General features: G+C 42.6%; 2 protein-coding genes across 3 annotated transcripts; both read left to right on the forward strand.

Moving 5' to 3' along the window:
• The first annotated feature begins 643 nt into the window (after positions 1–643).
• Positions 644–15,956, forward strand: septin5a (septin 5a). 2 transcript variants are annotated; one of them, XM_088286805.1, is made up of 12 exons: positions 644–783; positions 957–970; positions 11,897–11,987; positions 12,114–12,200; positions 12,414–12,537; positions 12,604–12,738; positions 13,022–13,139; positions 13,214–13,315; positions 13,597–13,693; positions 13,776–13,911; positions 14,819–14,921; positions 15,105–15,956. In XM_088286805.1, the coding sequence occupies exons 1-12, from the start codon at positions 738–740 to the stop codon at positions 15,162–15,164; spliced, it is 1,113 nt and encodes a 370-aa protein (XP_088142931.1). In that variant the 5' UTR covers positions 644–737; the 3' UTR covers positions 15,165–15,956. The 2 variants fall into 2 exon arrangements, with proteins under 2 accessions (XP_088142931.1, XP_088142847.1); XM_088286721.1 differs by lacking the exons at positions 644–783; positions 957–970 and adding an exon at positions 9,431–9,833.
• A 793-nt stretch (positions 15,957–16,749) lies between these two features.
• On the forward strand, positions 16,750–19,213 carry gp1bb (glycoprotein Ib platelet subunit beta). The gene is made up of 2 exons (XM_088306439.1): positions 16,750–16,889; positions 18,218–19,213. The coding sequence occupies exon 2, from the start codon at positions 18,230–18,232 to the stop codon at positions 18,851–18,853; it is 624 nt and encodes a 207-aa protein (XP_088162565.1). The 5' UTR covers positions 16,750–16,889; positions 18,218–18,229; the 3' UTR covers positions 18,854–19,213.
• The last annotated feature ends 259 nt before the right edge of the window (positions 19,214–19,472 follow it).

Consider the following 19,472-nt stretch of genomic DNA (forward strand, 5'->3'; position numbering starts at 1 on the left):
TATTTTTAGCTGTTATAACAACTAAATGTTGCTGTTTGACATTCTAGATGTCGTCGGCTTCATGCTTATGACGTCACGCTTTCCTCACATATTTCTCAAATATATTTCGTTGCCTCTTGTGTTTTTTTTTTTTTTTTTAGCCCTGGCTGTTCAGTTTGCATATTTTGATTCACTAAATAAAAAAATAAAATTAAAAAAACTGCATTACTGTCACGTTGGCGCGGCAGCTGTACGTCACTTCCGCCTTGGCCTCATGAAGCCGGCACTGCAACAGTAGTGGAACGTTACGTTTCTCCTGCCGAACTTGCAACAATGCCGTGGTTCACTTGGACTGCGAGATTGTATGAATCTGATGTCTGTATATAATGTGAAACATGGATATGGATATTACAAAGATATAACGCGTGACGTCATTAGCAGGCGCAAAGGCTACCGAAGTACCCCGAACACATCTAGCGACCCTATCGGTACTAGATGTAGTCGGGTAGCTAATTGTGGTCGGGGTCCTTCGGGGGCCTGCACTCCCGCTGGGTAGTACCGACACCGCTCGTGTCCTTGTCTCACTCCACTACTTCCGGCTTGTAGACGATCCTGTGATCTGATTGGCTGAGCCAGGGCAATGGGCGTGTCTTGCATCCCTAGCTGCTTGGCCTCCTTTTCTGTTTTTTTTTTCTGCCTCTTGCTGCTTTGCTTGTGCGCGGCAGCCGAGCGGGGCACCTTCTCGTTGTGCGGTCAACATGACGGCCAGCATCCGATACAAGAGCCGGATTCCGGTCAAGACGGGTGAGCCTCACGTTTACGTTGCTTCTCTCCTCTCTTTGGAAATTGTTTCATTAACTGGAAGCGCTTCGGTGTGCGTGTTTTCTGGGCGTCGCTGTGCATCCATGCACCTGATCCTCCTCCTCCTCCTCCTCGTCTTGCATCCTTGAAACCATCGTGTGTGTCGTGGCCCACAGAGGAAACCGCCGAGGTAAGATTCAACATTCATTGTCCTTTTTCCCCTCCGTTGTGTTCATGGAATTTCATTTGTCTTTTCTGAGGATGATTTTCGTTGCAAATGCATTGTGAAGGATTCTCGAAAGAAGAGGAGGTGGGGTGGGGGGGGGGTGATTGTGGTGGTGGGCCAGCTTTCATTTTTAGAAGTGGAGCAGCAAACATGATTCTCATCTCTCTTCCTTCAGCGATGAACATTTTTCCCCCTGCTCCGTTTTTATTTCCTTTTAGAGTGCAATCAAAGCTTTATGGCCTGCAGGGTTCTTTTGACCCTGACCCAGCCCAGCCCACCTACGCTCAGTCCACCCCCCAGCTCCTTTCTCCCCTGTTTGCATGTGCCGACTGCTTAATGGCTTATCATGCATTAAGAATATGCAAACATTAAGTTACAGTCTGAGCCCAACAGTGGCATATTTACAACATAATTATTAATCTCATTGGGTCAAGTAAAAAACCAAAACAAAACAACAACGACCTCGGAATAGAATCGAAAATGATATCATTGGGTTATTTGTCATGGATGGTGTGCCTTGGTGGCATTAAAACAAAATTATACTTTGTAATTCTTTGAAATTGTTTTTTTAAATTTGATTTTAAAACAACTAAAAATGGCAAAGCTGTTTGGGAACCTGATAGTCGTCTTTCTAGAGGCCAGCGGAGGGAGCAGCAAGAAGTCACAATTGACATCAATGTTGCATTATCGCATCAAGCTCACCTTAATCTTGCAAAGATCATCACAAATTGCAACGATGTTATTTACTTATTTTACAATTAAATCATGTTGGAAATGTCATTTTTTTTAAATCTGGAGTTTGTCCAGACTATCCAGATATCAAGTTTAATGTAGTATTTGCAATTTTGCATCGTTTCAAAACGCTTAATCAAGTCTCTGTAAGTTCTGATGATTGTGAGATTATGTGGCGACTGAGAAGGCTGAAGCGAGGACACAATGCCATTAACTGTTTCCAGACAGGCTCACAGTGGCAATTTTCACACATCTGTTTCATCCTTACTCACTGAAATCCAAGATTTGGATTTTTAAAATCAGAAAACGTTTGTTGTGAAAGGGCTGATATTTGTCAAATGTACTTTGCTGAATGGGAGGTTCTGCCGTCTTTTCGGGACGTTTGATTGAGGCATCTATGTCCTTAAAGTATCGGTTTAGCCAAGAGGGCCCATTTTTAGTTTAAATATTTTTTGATCTGGAAACTGAAATTAGTTATTTTCTTTTTTATCCATTCATTTTGGAAAAAATAGGAAATGAGTGACAATTCTTTTAATGAGGAATATGGCCACGTCTCCCTCCGCTCTCCCCAAGTTTCGGTCGGAGTCATTGAAGGGACCGATTACAAACTCTCCATTGGAAATTGCTGTACTTTCATTGCTCATGACGTTCAAAAACGGTGATCACTTGGCACCAAAATTCACGTGGACGTCCCTTCTTTGGACACTGACGCTCGGACCCGTCTGAATGCGCACCGATCGAGAAGAGGTCTTTATCTGAAATCGATGCCCGCTCGTGCCGAAGCCGGCGGCTGCAAGCGGTGTCGGACATGAACGCGACCGCTTGAGAGGACAAAGCCGTTTACAACATGAAGCCACAGGAAGAATGAGGTACAACTGTTGTTGTGCTCACGCCTTTTGGTTTTACAGCCGGAAGCTACTTATTCCTGTTAGCCGTGTTGTTCTCCGACTGTTAGCCGAGGAGGGAAGGGGAGGAGGATAAAGATCCATGCCCGCCTGCTGGCTGCTGTCAGCCGCTGTCCGTCTCCTGAGAGTTGACGCGACTTTAGCTTTCGACGATTATGCAGAATGCTTTTCTACTTTGGCAGGTTGAAGTGAACAAGAGTAGTCATGTGTAACGTGCATTTGCATTTTGGTGCCGATCGGTCACCGTTTTAGAAAACACAATTGACAAAGCGAGCAATATGACCTCGCTTGCCTCCCTGCTGTGACGTAGACGCTGAAACTGGAAAATAAAAAAAAGGGAATGTGCCAATTTGTGGTAAATCTCATCACAAAACAAAATTTAAATCATGACAGTCTTTTGGGGGGAGCATTATTTTGAGATGCTAACCTATTATAGAAGTGCACATTTTCACGTCTATCAATCGTCTCTTTAAGGTATAGGATGTGCTTTCTTGCCCTACGAACAACACAGGGTCCATCCGATGGCAGCATTCTGCATGCTTCGCCCATTTCCGTCACATCCACGACATGAATGTGCACATTCATGTGTGACTCATGTGACTCGTGGCATTTCTAAGGATGAGATGATATGAAGCTTAGCCCTCATCACCCGCAAAGGGAGACTCCTTCGCGTCTATTTCAGTTTCGGCAATGTCAAACCGGCGTCCACTGCGAAGCCACCACGAATGAAAATGCTACGTTTAACCCACAACGGCGCAGACGCCCAAGTCTACCTGTGCAAAGTCTACCAATAGACCAAAAATAGACCGCTGGGAACGAAAGTCGAGCCCTCTGTGTTGAAATATGTCGTTTATGGGGTTAGAACTCCCCCACAGCTTTGGTTGCTAATTTCATTTGGCCTGTCTCTGGTGTTTTGTAGTGTGTGTTAGCTTTCTGGACGTTTGTAACTTATGTGGTTTCAACACAACACAACACGGTATGGGCCACACGTAAGACCGCATACGCCACAATACTTTTGCAAGTAAATTTCGATGACATTTGTTTGACAGCGTGTACGATATGTACATTGTGTGACCCTTGCTAGCCCTTTCCAATGTGCCTTGGTTTGATAAATGTTGGCAAACTCCCACAGCTCCACATTGAAAAGTCTCCTTGATGCGTCAGTATCTTTGGAGTCCAGGTGTGCGTTGCCATCCTGTTGTTTGTCAGCTGCTGTTTAGTCTCCTGATTGAATTATGACCCCCATACCGCCCCCTTTTCCTGGCAGATAAGACAGATTTTCAGTCGCACAGAAAATCACACTTGGACCAAATCCAGCTCATCCACAAATCATTTGGTGGTCACATGGTATTAGCACGTACGCACGTGTACACACGCACGCACACGCACACACACGCACACACAAGTTGATGATTTTTTTCTGGAAAACCAGGATTAGTTTGATGGCTGCCAGCATGAAATCTAAGACAACTGCTGGGCTGCATTTGAATATTTGGATGACACAATATTCCCTTTTGTCCGTTTTGCTCGAGTCATTCGCGCTTATCGCATCCCGGCTGGGCTGTTGTTGAACTGTGCATACCCAGAGAGCGTCCAAAATAATGCTGCCCACATTTGGTGGACGTTGCCATCACTTCCTGCGTGCCTTGGTAACATGTTGCCAGGCAACAGTGTGTTTTTTTTTTTCTGATGTGAAGGAGTGACCCGTCCACAAGCTTGTGTAGTGTGAGTTTCGTGTGTGCGTGCGTGGGCAAATACTCATTTTCCATCATTGGTTGGAATGAATTTGGATGTTGGGCTATTCAAATGTTCTTTTGAAGAGATGCGCTCTTAAACTTTAAACGACATCGTATAATACATAATGCGTGTCTTCGGTCACATGCAAGGTTGCTGTCATTGCGAGGAATGGCATTTTAGTTCCTCTTTTTTTTGGTTAATTCAATATTTTTTTAATTATTTTATTGTTACTTTAACACATGTTTTACTTTTATTTTTCATTTTGTGTTTAATTTTATTTTACTTCTAATTTATTTTTGTGGACGTCGCATCAGATAAGCTGCTGATAGATTGGATGGATGATGAATTATCTAAATATGATTTAAAATTGAGTGTTTATTTTTATTTTAAGTAAAAAATCAGCATTTTTACTTTCAATCTTATATTATTTAAATTGTATTTTATATTGCTATTTTATTCTCAATTTAATCGAATTATTTGATATAAAAGGTCATGTCATGTCATTATCCACACCGCTTATCGCAGGGGTCTTCAATCCTGTTCCTCGAGGGCCGGCGACCTGCCCATTTTCCACCTCTCCCTGGTGCAACACACCTGAGCGATCGTTATCTAGCTTCTGCAGACCTTGCTGATTATCTGATCATTTGAATCAGCTGTGTTGCAGTAGGGAGAGATGGAAAACCTGCAGGACACCGGCCCTCGAGGAACAGGATTGAGGACCCCTGCGTCGCGGAGGGTGCTTTAGTCCATCCCAGCTGACTACGGGCGAAAGGCGCACTACACCCTGTACTGGTCGCCAACCAGTCTCAGGGTAGACATAGACACCGTCACTGAGTAGGAACTGAATCCACGCTGCCCACACACAACTCAGGCGAGTGTACCACTACACCATCAGTGACACTGAGCTTAATATAAAATATTAAAACTTTCATTTTGCCCAATTAAGATTTTATTATTAATTTGTATTTGTTTTTTATTTTTGCCCATTTATAGTTTAATTTGTCTTTTATTTTAATTTGCATCTAATCTTATTTTAACTTTAATTTAGAACTTGCTTTTGGCTAGTATTTCTATCTTCTATTTTTTTTTTTAAATTCAGATTCTTCATTGGGTCTTCTTTAATTTTATTATAATTTTTCCATTTTTTAAGTGTAACTAAAAAAAAAAATTATTACCTGAAAGTATCTTTTTCTAAGTTCCCCTGAAAGTCAAATCATGCAGAATGTTCATTTGACTGACTGCCTATGTCCAAAAATTTCAAATGTTATTTTATATCTTTGTAGGATCTGTGTATCTGTTAATGAGTTTGTAAATTTTTTTTGGGGGGGGGGGGTTGCGTGCATCATGCAATTTCCATTTTCCAACATTTTGGTTCTTCTTCATAACGTGAGAATGATTTCTTGTTTATTCCTGAGAGATGATGCGGTGTGTGTTGGAATAACAATTATTGATTGATTGATTGAGGAAAGCATATCAAGTGCTGGATTGTTGCCGTCGCCCGGAGTTGTGAAGAGATGTTAAGTGCGATACTTTTATGAGCATGTCGACTCTCTCGTCTCTCGTCTCCCAAATCATGCGATTGTGTGCAAGTGGAAATGACGTGGAAGTCCTACATAGACAAACGAGGAATACGTTCATATTTGCCGCGTTTGCGTTGACGTGCATTTGTGTTAGATTGCTCGTCCTTTTTCTTTTAATTTTTGTTTTTTGCAGTCGATTAATCAAAAAATTTTCAGTTGATCACTCACCGTGCATGCTTTCGCCTCCAAACACAAGGTTGCTCGCTCGCTTTGCCGGTTGCGCTGGCCCCGCCCCCCCGACTCGTTGGTCCAATCATATTTAAATACCCTCATGGCCTCGCAGACGTACGCAACTTATTCTCTTGCATGCCGATTCATTTAATACCTTTTCTTTAATGACATTTCCAGGACTCCGCAATTTTTACAAAGTGTGATTTGGGATTGGATGAGTGGTTCAAGATGACTATTTTTGATTCAGGTCTTTGAAGCATTTTTAAAATTAATCTCACTGTATGGTCCTCTTAGTCATTTTAGAAAGGAAGCCGCTGCGTCCATTTGCGCCGCCATCTTGGAGAAGGATCAAAGCTGCCCTGCCTTGCCTCTCCTTCTAAAGCAAGTTGCAACGGTTCCTAAAAGGCACTTTGAGTCGTTTGCTGGAGGCTGACCCACATTTTCCATTTCAATCCTAAACCAAAATCCAAAGTGACCAAATGCCTTTGGTCTGCCTAATAAGGTTCGGATTACAACTCTGTGGAAATGTCTGAGCTGTAGTGTAAATCCCGCCCCCAAAAAACATGTGAATATTATTACATCATATTTATCAGGACATTGGTTATGTATCCAAAGCATACAGGGGTTATTGTGGATCGATGCTGTGTTTTGTCTGGAGATCAAATTCTGTCCTCTGAGTCCGTCCAAGTCTGCTCTTTTTGTTGTTTATAGCGTCAACATATTGAAGCGGTGCTGGAATGTTTTTCATTTTCATTTGAGGCCAAATGTAAACTATCCATTTCATTCAACTTGAGGTGTGTGACTGAGGGCGCAAAACCACTAAATACATTATCTGCAGACAATGTGGCAACACAATTTAGCTTGTAATATTCCAACTTCATAACTTGACAAACGTTTTATTACTTGATTGTTTTGAACCATAGTGCGTGTTACTAATAACATTTTCCGCTTAAGAATCGGCACGGTGCTGTTGTGCGACTGCGGAGACAAAGTTTGCGCTTGGTTGGGTGCTGCTTCAAGTATTTTGGACCCGTTTCTTGAAAGTGTGCTCTCCATTTGGAAGGGCTTCAATGTCAATTGTGTGTTTTGGAACACGCCGACGTTTACTGCTGGCTTGTACTGGAGCGTCGCTTCCTCCCATGTCATGCCTTTGAATGAATTGAGAGAAACATGTTGATGGCTGCCTGTTGAGCTTTGGCTCTTCGCCTCCGTCTGACTGTCTCCATTGACGTGTCCGTTTGAATGTGCACACAAGTGAAAGACAATAAATCTTTTTGTTTAGTACTGAAGTGACTGAGTGATTAATATGCAACAGTTTTGATAATCCACTAATCATTTAAGAGCCGTGAAAACAAATGTTTGCTTGTGCGGGCCTCTGAAATGTAAGCGATTTAAAAAGCGGTAAAGGCAGCAAATAATAATGTGACACGATAACACAAAGAGTCTTTTACGGGTCATGTGATCCTTTCTTTTCCGAAACACACACTTATTAGCGCGCACGTTGCACCCACTCCACCATCACCGAAAACCAAAACCCAAACAACAAAAGTTGAAATGACACAATTAACTCGAGTTGACTGAAGTCAAAGCCGACACACACACACACACCCACATACACACACAGACAAGGCTTGCCATTGACACCAGATTAGTTTGAAGAATCATCTTTATTGTTATGACATTTACCTTTTGTAAAATGTGTCATCTGCATTAATGTATAAAATAACCCCCCCCCCCCCTCCATCGCGGCTTTCAGGTTCATGGTCATTTTTGTGGCACAGTCATTAATTGTATTTTGGTGTAACCCACTATTCTATTAAGTGCAATTTCTCTTTCATCCGCGAGATGACAGCACACATTAATTTGAGATGGTCCTCTCCTGCATTTTTACACGTACAGAAATTCATTGTTAGTTTGGGGAAATCTTTCTTTTCTTTTACTGTAAAAAACTGTTTTTACAATATTGTTATTTTTGCATTTCCTCTCGGTATGTATGTTTAAGATTAAATGCGTATTTATTTTTTAAAAATGTGTTTGTAGATTAAAAAACATTGAGTGACGTAAATACTATACAAATATACCTTGACAATATTGAAATAGGTTATTTCTATATGAAAGATTCGGATTTCACTTATTGCCAACGTAACCTTGGCGATGGAGGGGAGATTTAATTTTTTGCATTTGCAATTTAACTTTTGATTTTATTTTTTTTTTTATTTTATTTTGAGTTTATTTTAATTTGTATTTTCAAATGTAATTTTTGTTTCCAAATTTTATATTTATTGTTTTTCACATGTATTTTGATGTGATTTATTTATTTATTTATTTGACACTCTTCCACCAGTCTCTGCGTGATGTGTGCGCACTCACGGACAACAACGAAGCGCTCAAATGAAACCACGTCGATAAACTATCCGAACGGACGATACATCTGTGGAGCGTACACAAAGATCGCGAGCTAACAATGGCACCAGATCAACGCTGTTGTGAACAAAGACGATCATTTTCATGTCTATGTGAAGGGTGTGTGGATGCAGTCAGTGACCTGCGATTTTAAGCATGTCTCCTCGTGGTGTGCAAGTGTGCTATCTTTACTCACTGGGTGTGAAATCCCAACAGGGTGTGCCTGCTACTTGGTGGGAAAGAAAAAGTTCAGGTTTCTTTTTTCCCCCTTCAAAGACGTTGCCCACGTCATATGTGCCACGGACACGCCCAGCCCCGCACCCGCACCCGCCCACACACGACACTGTCACATCTGGAAGAAATCGCCTGCAGCATTCGGTGCCGCAAAATCCACGTCCTAAATCCATAGATTCAAGAGAGTTAACTATTTGTGTATTATAAAAAGTAGTTGATTAACTTCTAACTTCTAAAAAATGAATTTGATTTTATTTGTACTTTGCTTGAGTTCAGTGGTACCAATACCAAAATACCTCTAACAATCATTAGTTATTATTCAAATCTGCTTGCTTTATTATGGTGGCAAGTGTTTCATGAAACCGAAGTGAGTTAACGGTTAGACCTCTATTGCCCATGGGACAGACTGCCCAGCTTTGGTGTTTTGTTACCGGTGTTCTGAAATTCCTTTCTACTCATGAGGTACCTACATGATGAAATTGTGACATCACTGAGCATGTGGACGAACAGGTCGTTGGTTGTTTTGACTGCAGGTCCACACTTGGAGCCCGAGGAGATGTCAATAGACTCACGTGTTGTTTCTACGAAGGCCTCTTGGCTCCTCTTCTCTCTCTCTCTCTCTCTCTCTCTCTCTCTCTCCTTCTCTTTCCGGCTGAGCTCAGCAAAGCTTGAGACGTTTTCTGAAGGGGAGGGAGCACACACCAAATGAATGAATTTCTTTGAGGCCTTTCCCTGGTTTCCTCCCACAAATTGCCACCTCTGGTCCCACTTTGCCTGGCTTTCAGTTTTCCTCGGCACAATGTGAATTCCTGGGTACCTGTCTGAACAAGGGCAGACGGAGCGTCAAGGAAAGGAAGAAAGAGGGAAGATCGGAGAAGTGGGAGTTTCGTTTGCGTGCGTTGAGGCGTCTTGTTTGTCGTATCCCAATCTTGTTGGATTATTCTTTGACTGGGTGGACACGTCGGCCGTCAGCTTTGGTGCGCTTAGAGCATGGATGCCATCATGCTGCAGGAGAAACTAGTGGAACGACTCCTGTGCCCGCGAGTGAGAACGGCCAGACAGAAGGTAAAAAGCTGGAATGGTCGCTGGCGGTGTTTCATATGGTAGCATTCTCTTAGGTTATATGCAGGAAAAGTACAGGGATGGCTCTCAGGCGCACTCCCACTATCACCTGCAGGTACCGTTGCAATTATTATTATTATTATTATTATTATATATTTGGTACGATACAGTATTGTGTTTTAATGGAGCAGAAGGTACAAGTAACAGAGGTGGGCTACTCCAGTCACATGATTTGGACTCGAGTCAACTCGAGTCACATGATTTGGAATTGCGTCGAATGGCCGATTTTATGATTTGTGACGTGCTTGGCAAAAACTTAACATGACTGAGACTTGAATGCAATGACTTGAAAAGGCATTCTGGCTACATTTGAAAAGAAGAAAAGATTGGGGAAATGAAAATAGCAACTTTTAAAGTTGAATCAGGCCAATCAAAGTTTACATCTGCGTAATCATTTTGTCAACTCAGCTCTGTATTCATTATAAAGCACATCGGAATGTCAAATGTCACCCAGCTGAGTGCGGCAATGCTACACTATAAAAAAAAAAAATCATCCGTAACATTTTGCAGCCACTTTCATTGGAAATTTTAAATGATATATTTTGGGGAAAGAGTCCCTTAATTCAAAAGCTCTGAAATGCTTACATAACTTGAGTAACAGGGGTGTTTAGACTTTTTCTAGCCACTGCTGGTGGCCACCAAACTTCCACCAGCATTTTTTTTTCAACTGCATCTGCTGGGTTACTTCCTCGCACTTGTCCACGATGCAAGCAGATTGTAACAGGCAAAATGTCCAAATGAGTTCCTTCATTTGCGCCACTTTATGGAATTTGTTTGGGCATAACACGGCTAACATTGCCCAAATCATACTGGCACGTTAAGTAGACGGTGAAGGAAAAGTTTGCATGGGGTCAACTGTGCGGCAACGGCAGCGACGCTAACCACTATAGCAACGATGCTTTGTTTAAGAACTGGTGCAGGTTTTGAACCCGTTGCGCTGACTGTCGAGGATTTTTATTTATTTATTTTTTTTCGCACCGCAACACCCTCTGCTTGATCATGCCTCACTTCACCCTTAATATAAATTCTAAACAGGAAAGCCACCAGTTAGAAATTGGCTAATCGAATACATTTCCTACTCTGTGAGTTCATTCATCGAACTTTTGACCAATTTGTGTCCCCCATGCAGTGTTGGTCCCCTCACTAATGGTCTTTATGCGCTGACATAAATAAAAAAACCCCGGCTGTGTTTGCACAAGTTGCTTCTTCTGAGTGAGCGTTTTTTTTTTTTTTTTCCCGAATTCTGGTCAATGTGGCATCTGTGCGCATGTGAATGTCCTCTGCTGTCATGCAGCCAACCTCCGTCTGAGTGTGTATTTATATCGCCACATAAAAACTGATGTGCTGATGTTCTGTCACAGAGTGCAGGAGTGAAAACTCAGAGATTCTACCGCTACTTTCCAGGTTGACAACCCAGTCGAGGCACAATTGGTTCTTGCTTCTGTGCAGGGTTTCTTTCATTTTTCTTAATGAGGACAAACGACTGGATGGATGAAGTGGCTGTAGTTATGATATCAGTCAAAGTTTCTCCACTTGCCACCAGATTTGATGTAGTGTATTTTTTCATCGTGCAGTGCCAACTTGTGCTCTCAGAGAACCACTTCCAGTGGTAATGTCAGCTTTCTATTTTCGAGCGTTGGTTCAATGCCGAGGTTAAACTGTTATATGCTAAGCCAACATCCTGACAATGACGCAAACCATGAAAAGACATTCCTTTGTCACCTTGAACCAAATTCTCAGCAACATGTAATAGCTTCTTCCTTGACCCATATGGCCACTCTCTCCTTTGTAACATTCTGGCACATTCTTTTCATCTCAAGGACCTTCAGTCCATGTCCTCAACAAAATGTAACTGGCCGAACAATATTCCTGCATCAAAAAAAAAAACTCTTCAATCTTTTCCTTCGTGGAGTTAAAAAAAAAAAAAAGTTGCTGCTTTCTTTGTTTTGGCTGGACCTGTGTTCCCCATCCAAAGTGAATCATGTTTTGTGTTTTGTGTTTGCCAGGAGAAGCAGTACGTGGGCTTTGCCACTCTGCCCAACCAAGTCCACAGGAAGTCGGTGAAGAAAGGCTTCGATTTCACCCTGATGGTAGCAGGTCCGTTTGGCTTCTTAACAATCGGGAAAATCATCTCTCCGTTATTTTCCGTTCCACACGCCAATCATCAACCCAACGTCATGTATCCATTCCATTTTGGGGGGAATGTTGTTGTTTACCGAGCAGGTGAATCTGGCATGGGCAAGTCCACGTTGGTCAACAGCTTGTTCCTCACCGACCTCTACAAGGACAGGAAGCTGCTCAATGCTGAGGGTGAGTCGCATAATGATCGGCTACGTTTTCACTGTTTCGTGTTTAGTTTGACAGTAAACTTGGGCTGGGATTAATGGTTCTGTTTCTGCCAAAAGGTAGCCTGTCACTTCTGATAAGAATAATAAAATAAGCGTGTTAATCCAATTAAATGTAAACTCCCTCCCTACCTCCTTGCCCGATTGTCCCGTTTGGTCATGTTGTCATGGTGACCAGAGCGCATCAACCAAACGGTGGAGATCATCAAGCACACAGTGGACATCGAGGAGAAAGGCGTCAAGCTCAAGCTGACCATCGTCGACACGCCGGGCTTCGGGGATGCCGTCAACAACAACGAGTGGTGAGCTGGGATCGTCTCACCTGGCGTCTCGAGAAGCTGCAGATGTGCTGACGTGTTTGTGTTTAGCTGGAAGCCCATCACAGACTACATCGACCAGCAGTTCGAGCAGTACTTCCGAGACGAGAGCGGCCTCAATAGGAAGAACATCCAGGACAACAGAGTCCACTGCTGCCTCTACTTCATCCCCCCATTTGGTCACGGGTAGCTCCATACGCACGCAGACCGAATGTTTTCCTTTAAGTTGAATTCATTTATTCCCAACAGTCCATATCCGACTTTCAATTGCTGCACTGCTTTCGGTAGATACGATGATTTTGTCCGATATGATTTCAGCATACACAGCATGTTATCTAATCTGCCCAGGGCCTTCAGAATCACTCGTAGTGTCGGCCAATGGAACTATATTAGTCATGGAACTGTCCAATCAAATTTCAAATTCACCTCGCGCCAGAACGCGATGCCAACTGTGCATGTCTTGGCTTAGGTTACGCCCGGTGGACGTGGAGTTCATGAAAGCGCTGCACGAAAAAGTCAACATCATCCCGCTCATCGCCAAAGCTGACTGCCTCACTCCCGGCGAGATCAAGAAGCTGAAGGATCGAGTGAGTACAATCACGTACGCGCTCGCGGTGTGGTGAGCACTCGTTCTGATTGCGGTGTGCGCACGCGTGTGCAGATACGAGAAGAAATTGACAAGTTTGGCATCAAAGTCTATCAGTTCCCTGAATGCGACTCAGATGAGGATGAAGAGTTCAAGCAACTGGATAAAGAGTTGAAGGTGGGCAACGACTGCTTTGCTCCGGATGCAACTTTTATTTTTAATCCTCTCAATTTCTGCTCGTTTGCACCAAATGCAGGTTGTGAAACGTTGGTAGTACCAAATGTTTTTCGTAAACAGTAAGGTCAAGTTTGATGATGGCGCCAGCAAATTGTCTCTATCCCCGTTGTTTGCGATAGACAAAAACGGTTTCCAAATCCAATTAATTGGGAGCGGAATTGATTGGATCATGCCTTTGAGGTCTGAAATATCAAAAGCGTACGTGTGCGGCGTGTGTGCAGGAGTGCACCCCATTCGCGGTGATTGGCAGCAACACGGTGGTGGAAGCGCGAGGGCAGCGCGTGCGAGGGCGACTGTACCCCTGGGGAATTGTTGAAGGTGCCTTCATCCTTTTCATTTTTTTTTTTTTTTTACATCTGTCTGCCGCTCCTGAAAAGCTAAATGTGTTTCCGCTTCGCAGTGGAAAACCAATCCCACTGTGACTTTGTGAAGCTGAGGAACATGCTGATCCGCTCACACATGCACGACCTCAAGGACGTCACCTGCGATGTCCACTACGAGAACTACAGGGCGCAGTGCATACAGGAGATGACAAGGTGCCGCACGTTTTATTACGCAGGAACGAAAGGAGTCGTCAGGGTTGTCCTTCACGGTTACCTCGTCTACTGACACGCTTGCTCATTCTTATGGAAGATTTATTTTTTTCCACTCGTATACAGAAGAAATCTACAGCAATCTTTAGTTTGATGCTGTTCAATTACAGTTATCTCCTGTTCTTGTTAACGGACTGTTCATTTACTTGATGTGGATGAATATTTAGCAGTGTTTTATAATTACAGTCAAGTGATTAATTTTTTTTAACTAATTAATCACAAACAATTCCATGATTAATCACATTTTTCAACTACCATTTTTTGCGAATCTTATAACAGATATTTACTTGAATAATATCTTGGAATTTATGCAAAATCACCATATATGAAGTATATTTAATTCAAAGACTTCTAATAGCTTTCTTGGATTCTTGAATACGATCTAAATGGAGACATCTTTGCAGACATTTATTTTCGAAACATTTCTCAAAACTGCCCACAAGCGCCACACTCCGGCAGTGTTGGCTTGCAAGGCCCAGTGGTAACTTAAACACAGTGTTTTGTTCTGAGATGCGCTCAAGACAGCTAATTTGGCACAATATTTGCAAAGTATGCAAATTATTTTTTAAGTAAATCAAACTGAGTTAACTGAGTTAAAACTTTTTGGATTAATCACCTGAGTTAATGCTTTAATTTTGACAGCCCTTGAATCTATATCTATCTATATACATATATATATATATATATATATATATATATATATATATATATATGAGAGCATCTTGAGAACGTGTTTGAGACGTAATCCTGTATTCGGTTCTTGTTGGCCCCTTATACTAGTTCTTGTGTTTTGTCCACAAACCTCATTCTTACGTAACTGCCTTTATTTGTGCTGTTCTTTTTCTCCCAGTAAACTGGCACAGGACAACCGTATGGAGAGTCCCATCCCCATCCTGCCTCTGTCCACTCCCGACGTGGACACAGAAAAGCTGATTAAAATGAAAGACGAGGAGGTAACATGACAAGATTAATATTGGTCACTACATTGTATTGTGATAAGGATGATCAGAATACTGTTTTGTCTTTTTTTTTGGGAGGGGGGAGGCAAGAATGTGTGCAGCAACAAATGAAGAATTTGTCATGAAAGGGATTTAATTTATTTTCTGCAACCTTCTTCTTCTTCTGTGTGCGAACAGCTGAAGAGGATGCAGGAGATGCTGACCAAAATGCAGCAGCAGATGCACGACAAAGACTAGCAACGCTAACGCTAACGCAACATGGATTGGATTTTCTTGTCGACTGGCTCTGCATTTACGTTCAGTTTGGTGCTTTCGAATAGCTCGTCTGCCTGGATGCTTGTTTTGTCCGAGCGCCCCGTCCCCCACCTCACTCCCCCCCTCCAATCATGACCCTCAGCACTTCCCTCAACTCTTTTAAATCACTAATCAGTGTACCTAATTTATAAAAACAAGGGATATTTTGTCAGGGTCTGACTGTGTGGCATTTCAGTTTGAATGGTGTTTTTTATTCAGTGTGTGAGGACGTGTGTTTTGTTATTAATTCTCTTGTGGTGTCCGTGATCGTTGCATAATTGCGTTCCATTTATTTTAATTTATCTGAGGATCGTTATGGGCTGCATTATTAATATCAATTCCGGATCGCGGTGCAGTTTGTTTTTTTGTCATTGGTTGTCTGGTTTTGCCAGACGTCAAATGTTAACTGTGAACGCACGTGATAATAATCAGAATGATGACAGGGTCGTTACGTAAGCATGCTGCCGCTACTTGGATCTGCTTGCTCCACACCTGACATTTTACGCTTGTGTCGAAACCTTATCTGAGGTTTTTGTTTTTTTGTTTTTGCTTATGTGGAGGAGCAATTAGTGGAGAGTTGATGCTTCTGTTTTAATTTTATTATTTTTGGGAACGTGTGAATTGTGCCCATGAAGAAGAGCAGTGTGTGGATGAGCGCCAACGGAGGAAAAGTGCATCTTCCTTCTGTCCAACTTGACAAATAATAAACGTTTCTCGTCATTGTGTAAATGCTCACAGTGAAAAAGTTGTCCATCCTTTCCGGCTGTCACAGAGCTTGTGAGGATATTTTTTCTGAATCATTTATCTCCAGCAGCCATTCTTCCGCCATCCTCACACATGACGTCAGCATACGGTATATAATAAGATCTGGAAGTCTGAAGAAATGTGAATGTTTCGTTTTTGGGTAGGTATATTTGTTCAAAAGACATACTTGTGCATGATGTTGATTTTTAAAGAAATTTTTTTTTTACTGTATACAAAACCTTTCCTTGTCAGTTTTGTTCCAGCCATACAAAAAAAAAGTTGTTGGTGCAAGCACTACAGTGGCGGGCCGTGCATTTCACAAGTAGGCCTTCAGTGAAGTTCTACTTTGTCCGACTTGAATAAATAATCCTCATAACAGCATCATTTATGACACCACAGCTGGAGAAATAATATCCAAACAACACTCCGCTCGGCTCACAGGAGCGCATCTATTGGAAGGTCCGTCTTCAAAATGGCCTTGCAAATATATCAAAAATCAAATCCACACTTTTACTTCCTTTCGCCCTTGTGGGTTAAAAAAAGCAAAAATGTATTTTAGGTTTTCGAACCGTCGCCCAAAAAGACTGTTGTCGATTTTTTGTTTTTTTTTCCAATGCACACTACTGTGCATTGATTAAGCTCTGCGTTTTCATTTTGGAGCTTTAGGGGGATTTAAAATTTCACAAAAATGATTCGTGTCTCAATATGTTGAATTAAACATTTGTTGTGGTGATGAAAGAATAATAATAATGAGCAACGGCCTACTCGGAGATGAACGAGCATGAACATAAGTGAGATAGTGCACTCACAGCAGCACGCATCCGGTGGCAAGTCTTTATCAGTGAGGGCCAGCCTGTGGCATCTCACTCACTGTGAAGCCGACGAGAGCAACACGCATCGACAGGGACGACTTACAACACTCGGGTGAGTCCCATTTCTTAACGATTTACAAAATAAATTGAGTTCTTTGCAGCACCCACAACTGAGGTCCATCACATACAATTCGAAAAACAAATGATTTTACCGTCATCCAGCTACGCATTTTCTACATCGGGCCATGAGAAAAGGTCGCCAAATAATCACAGGACACAAGTAGACAAAAACGCAATTACACAAAACTGTGAGGACAATTTTAAGTCATTGGTTTTCATGTCGCCGGGTTGCCTCCAAAGTAGTTGCCTGCGTTTGCAGCCGTTAGCTTCGGCGTGAGCGTGAGTGGGCGCCGATATCAGATAAGGACCTCATCGGACACCAAGTGTGTCTTCTAGAACGGTGCGCATCGTGGAGCGGCATGTGATTTTGACGGGGCTGTGCGTCATGCTCAACGAAGCAGTGTGCGCCTCCTCCCAGTCTCACCTGTGTACCTCAGCTCACTTCCACAGTTCCTCATTCTCATTTAAATCAACCACGGCGAGGTTAATCCTTTTAATATGTTGAAGTGGTCATAGGTGCTGTCGTGTATTCTTATGTCCACTATTATGAACATTTTAGTAATTCTCTTTAAATAACTATGAGGGAATTGGAGACTAAAGAAGTGACCAGCCTTTGAATTGAAATTCCAATGTAAACGAGATACTGCGCAGGAGGACAAAAGGCTTGACCAATATTTCGGTGTGGAGCACTCGAGGTGATAGTAGCAGTCTGGATGGCACCAGAAGGCCACTTCAAAGAGCAACCACATCTGCTGTCACCGTAGCGGGCTTTGAGGGCAAAATTGAAGACTCGTACAATGAGAATTAGATATTCATGTCCTGTGTGGCCATTCCCTATAAGAAGGGAACGCCGGAGCGAGGGGGGACAGTTCCCTTTTCCTTTTTGGGGAGACTTCTTTTGACATCAGCATGTGACGAGAATAAAATCTCTTTCTAACCAAAATGGCTGCGTCAGAGAAGTTTTTTCCATCACAACTTCTGCCATGCTCGGCGACCTGTCCGGAGGGAAGCTGAGCCTGACCCACACATCAACAACAAAATATACCAACGTGCCAATTGATACGATATGTTATAAGAGTTTGTAATCGGTCCCTTCAATGACTCCGACCGAAATTTGGGGAGAGCGGAGGGGGACGTGGCCATATTCCTCATTAAAAGTGGGCGTTTTTCAAATGGTCACTTATTACCTAATTTCTCCAAAATGAACGGATAAAAAAGATCATTATAACTAATTTCAGTTTCCTGATCAAAAAATATTTAAACTGAGCTTGTTAGTGAAAAATAAGCTGGACCGATACTTATTCTGGTTTCTCTCTTCAGTCATTGTCGAGGATGAAGGAGCTCCATATTTTGTGTCTTCTCATCTTTGGAGGTCAAGGAACACTGGCATGCCCCCATCCGTGCATCTGTCATGGCAGCCAGGTGGACTGCAGCAGCAGGTTTCTCACCTCCTCCCACCTCCCCAGCATCTTCCCCGCGGGCACCACTGAGCTCCGCCTTCACAACAACCGGCTGACCACCCTCCCGAACGGGCTTCTGGATAACCTCTCCCCCCTTAGCCACGTCTCCCTGCACGGCAACCCGTGGACGTGCGACTGTGGCGTCCTCTACCTGCGAGCCTGGCTGAGACGTCGGCCTGGCGGAAGTCCCTCGGCCCAATCGCAGGTCAACTGCAGCTCACCTCCCCACCTTAGAGGGAGGCTGGTTGAGTATCTGACTGAGGAGGAGGTGCTGGACTCCTGCCACTATTGGTACTGCAACCTGGCTTTGACTTCGCAGGCCTTCCTGTTTGTGTTTGTACTGGTGCAGGCCGCGCTACTGGCTGCCGTCATCGTATTCCTGAGGAAGTTTGAGAAGCTCTCTAGGGAGGCTAGGAGGACCAAGGAAGAAAGCCTCACAGAGGGGGAAGCTCAGAGGGAAAATGTCTATTTGCCTTTAACTGACCGGCGCAGTTGAAACTGCAATGTTCAACACAAAAATGGTCAAGAAGAAGAAGAAAAAACAGATGTCTTTAATATGCAAAAGTGTTTGTATAAGCGTAATATATTTTTTCGATTGCTGACCCTATTATCGTATTCTGTGACCTGGAATCTCATAACAACTATTGAGTTTTTTTTATTCATTTTCAATGAACTAAACATGCATATATTATGTGATACCATTTCAAGTCATTCATAAAATATTGATCCAATTTACCAATACCAAAGTGCTTATGTAAAACAGGTTGTCCTGGATTGTGTGTGGCTCACTCAATGTGTTCAATATTGGAATTGTGTCACTTTCTGTTGTATTGTTAATAAAGACTAATCAACTTAACTTGATGTCTTCCTCTACTGTTGGGAATAGTTGAATTTCCCCAAGCATCTTCTTTACAAAACACGTAAACAATATAGTTATTAACGTGGAAATTAAGCCATAAAATGCATGCGTCCGTAGATGTTTTTTTTCTTCTTTTTTTTTCTTTAATTTTTCAAAACCCAAAAGAGAATTTAATTTACGGTAGGCAGATTTCTTTGATTGGGCAGACGACATTAATTCTTCTGGATTCTTTTTAATCTTTACTTTGAACGAAGGT

Source organism: Idiotropiscis lumnitzeri, chromosome 1 (assembly GCF_059441095.1).
Source record: "Idiotropiscis lumnitzeri isolate Australia: NSW breed Sydney's pygmy pipehorse chromosome 1, RoL_Ilum_1.0, whole genome shotgun sequence".
Taxonomy (NCBI): Eukaryota; Metazoa; Chordata; class Actinopteri; order Syngnathiformes; family Syngnathidae; genus Idiotropiscis; species Idiotropiscis lumnitzeri.

Bases quoted from the DNA above. Each gene is read 5' to 3' on its own strand.
- gp1bb (XM_088306439.1), top strand. From the start codon at position 18,230: ATGAAGGAGCTCCATATTTTGTGTCTTCTCATCTTTGGAGGTCAAGGA.
- septin5a (XM_088286721.1), top strand. From the start codon at position 9,759: ATGGATGCCATCATGCTGCAGGAGAAACTAGTGGAACGACTCCTGTGC. The intron at 9,834-11,896 runs GTAAAAAGCTGG...TGTGTTTGCCAG, and splicing joins TGAGAACGGCCAGACAGAAG to GAGAAGCAGTACGTGGGCTT. The intron at 11,988-12,113 runs GTCCGTTTGGCT...TTTACCGAGCAG, and splicing joins TTTCACCCTGATGGTAGCAG to GTGAATCTGGCATGGGCAAG.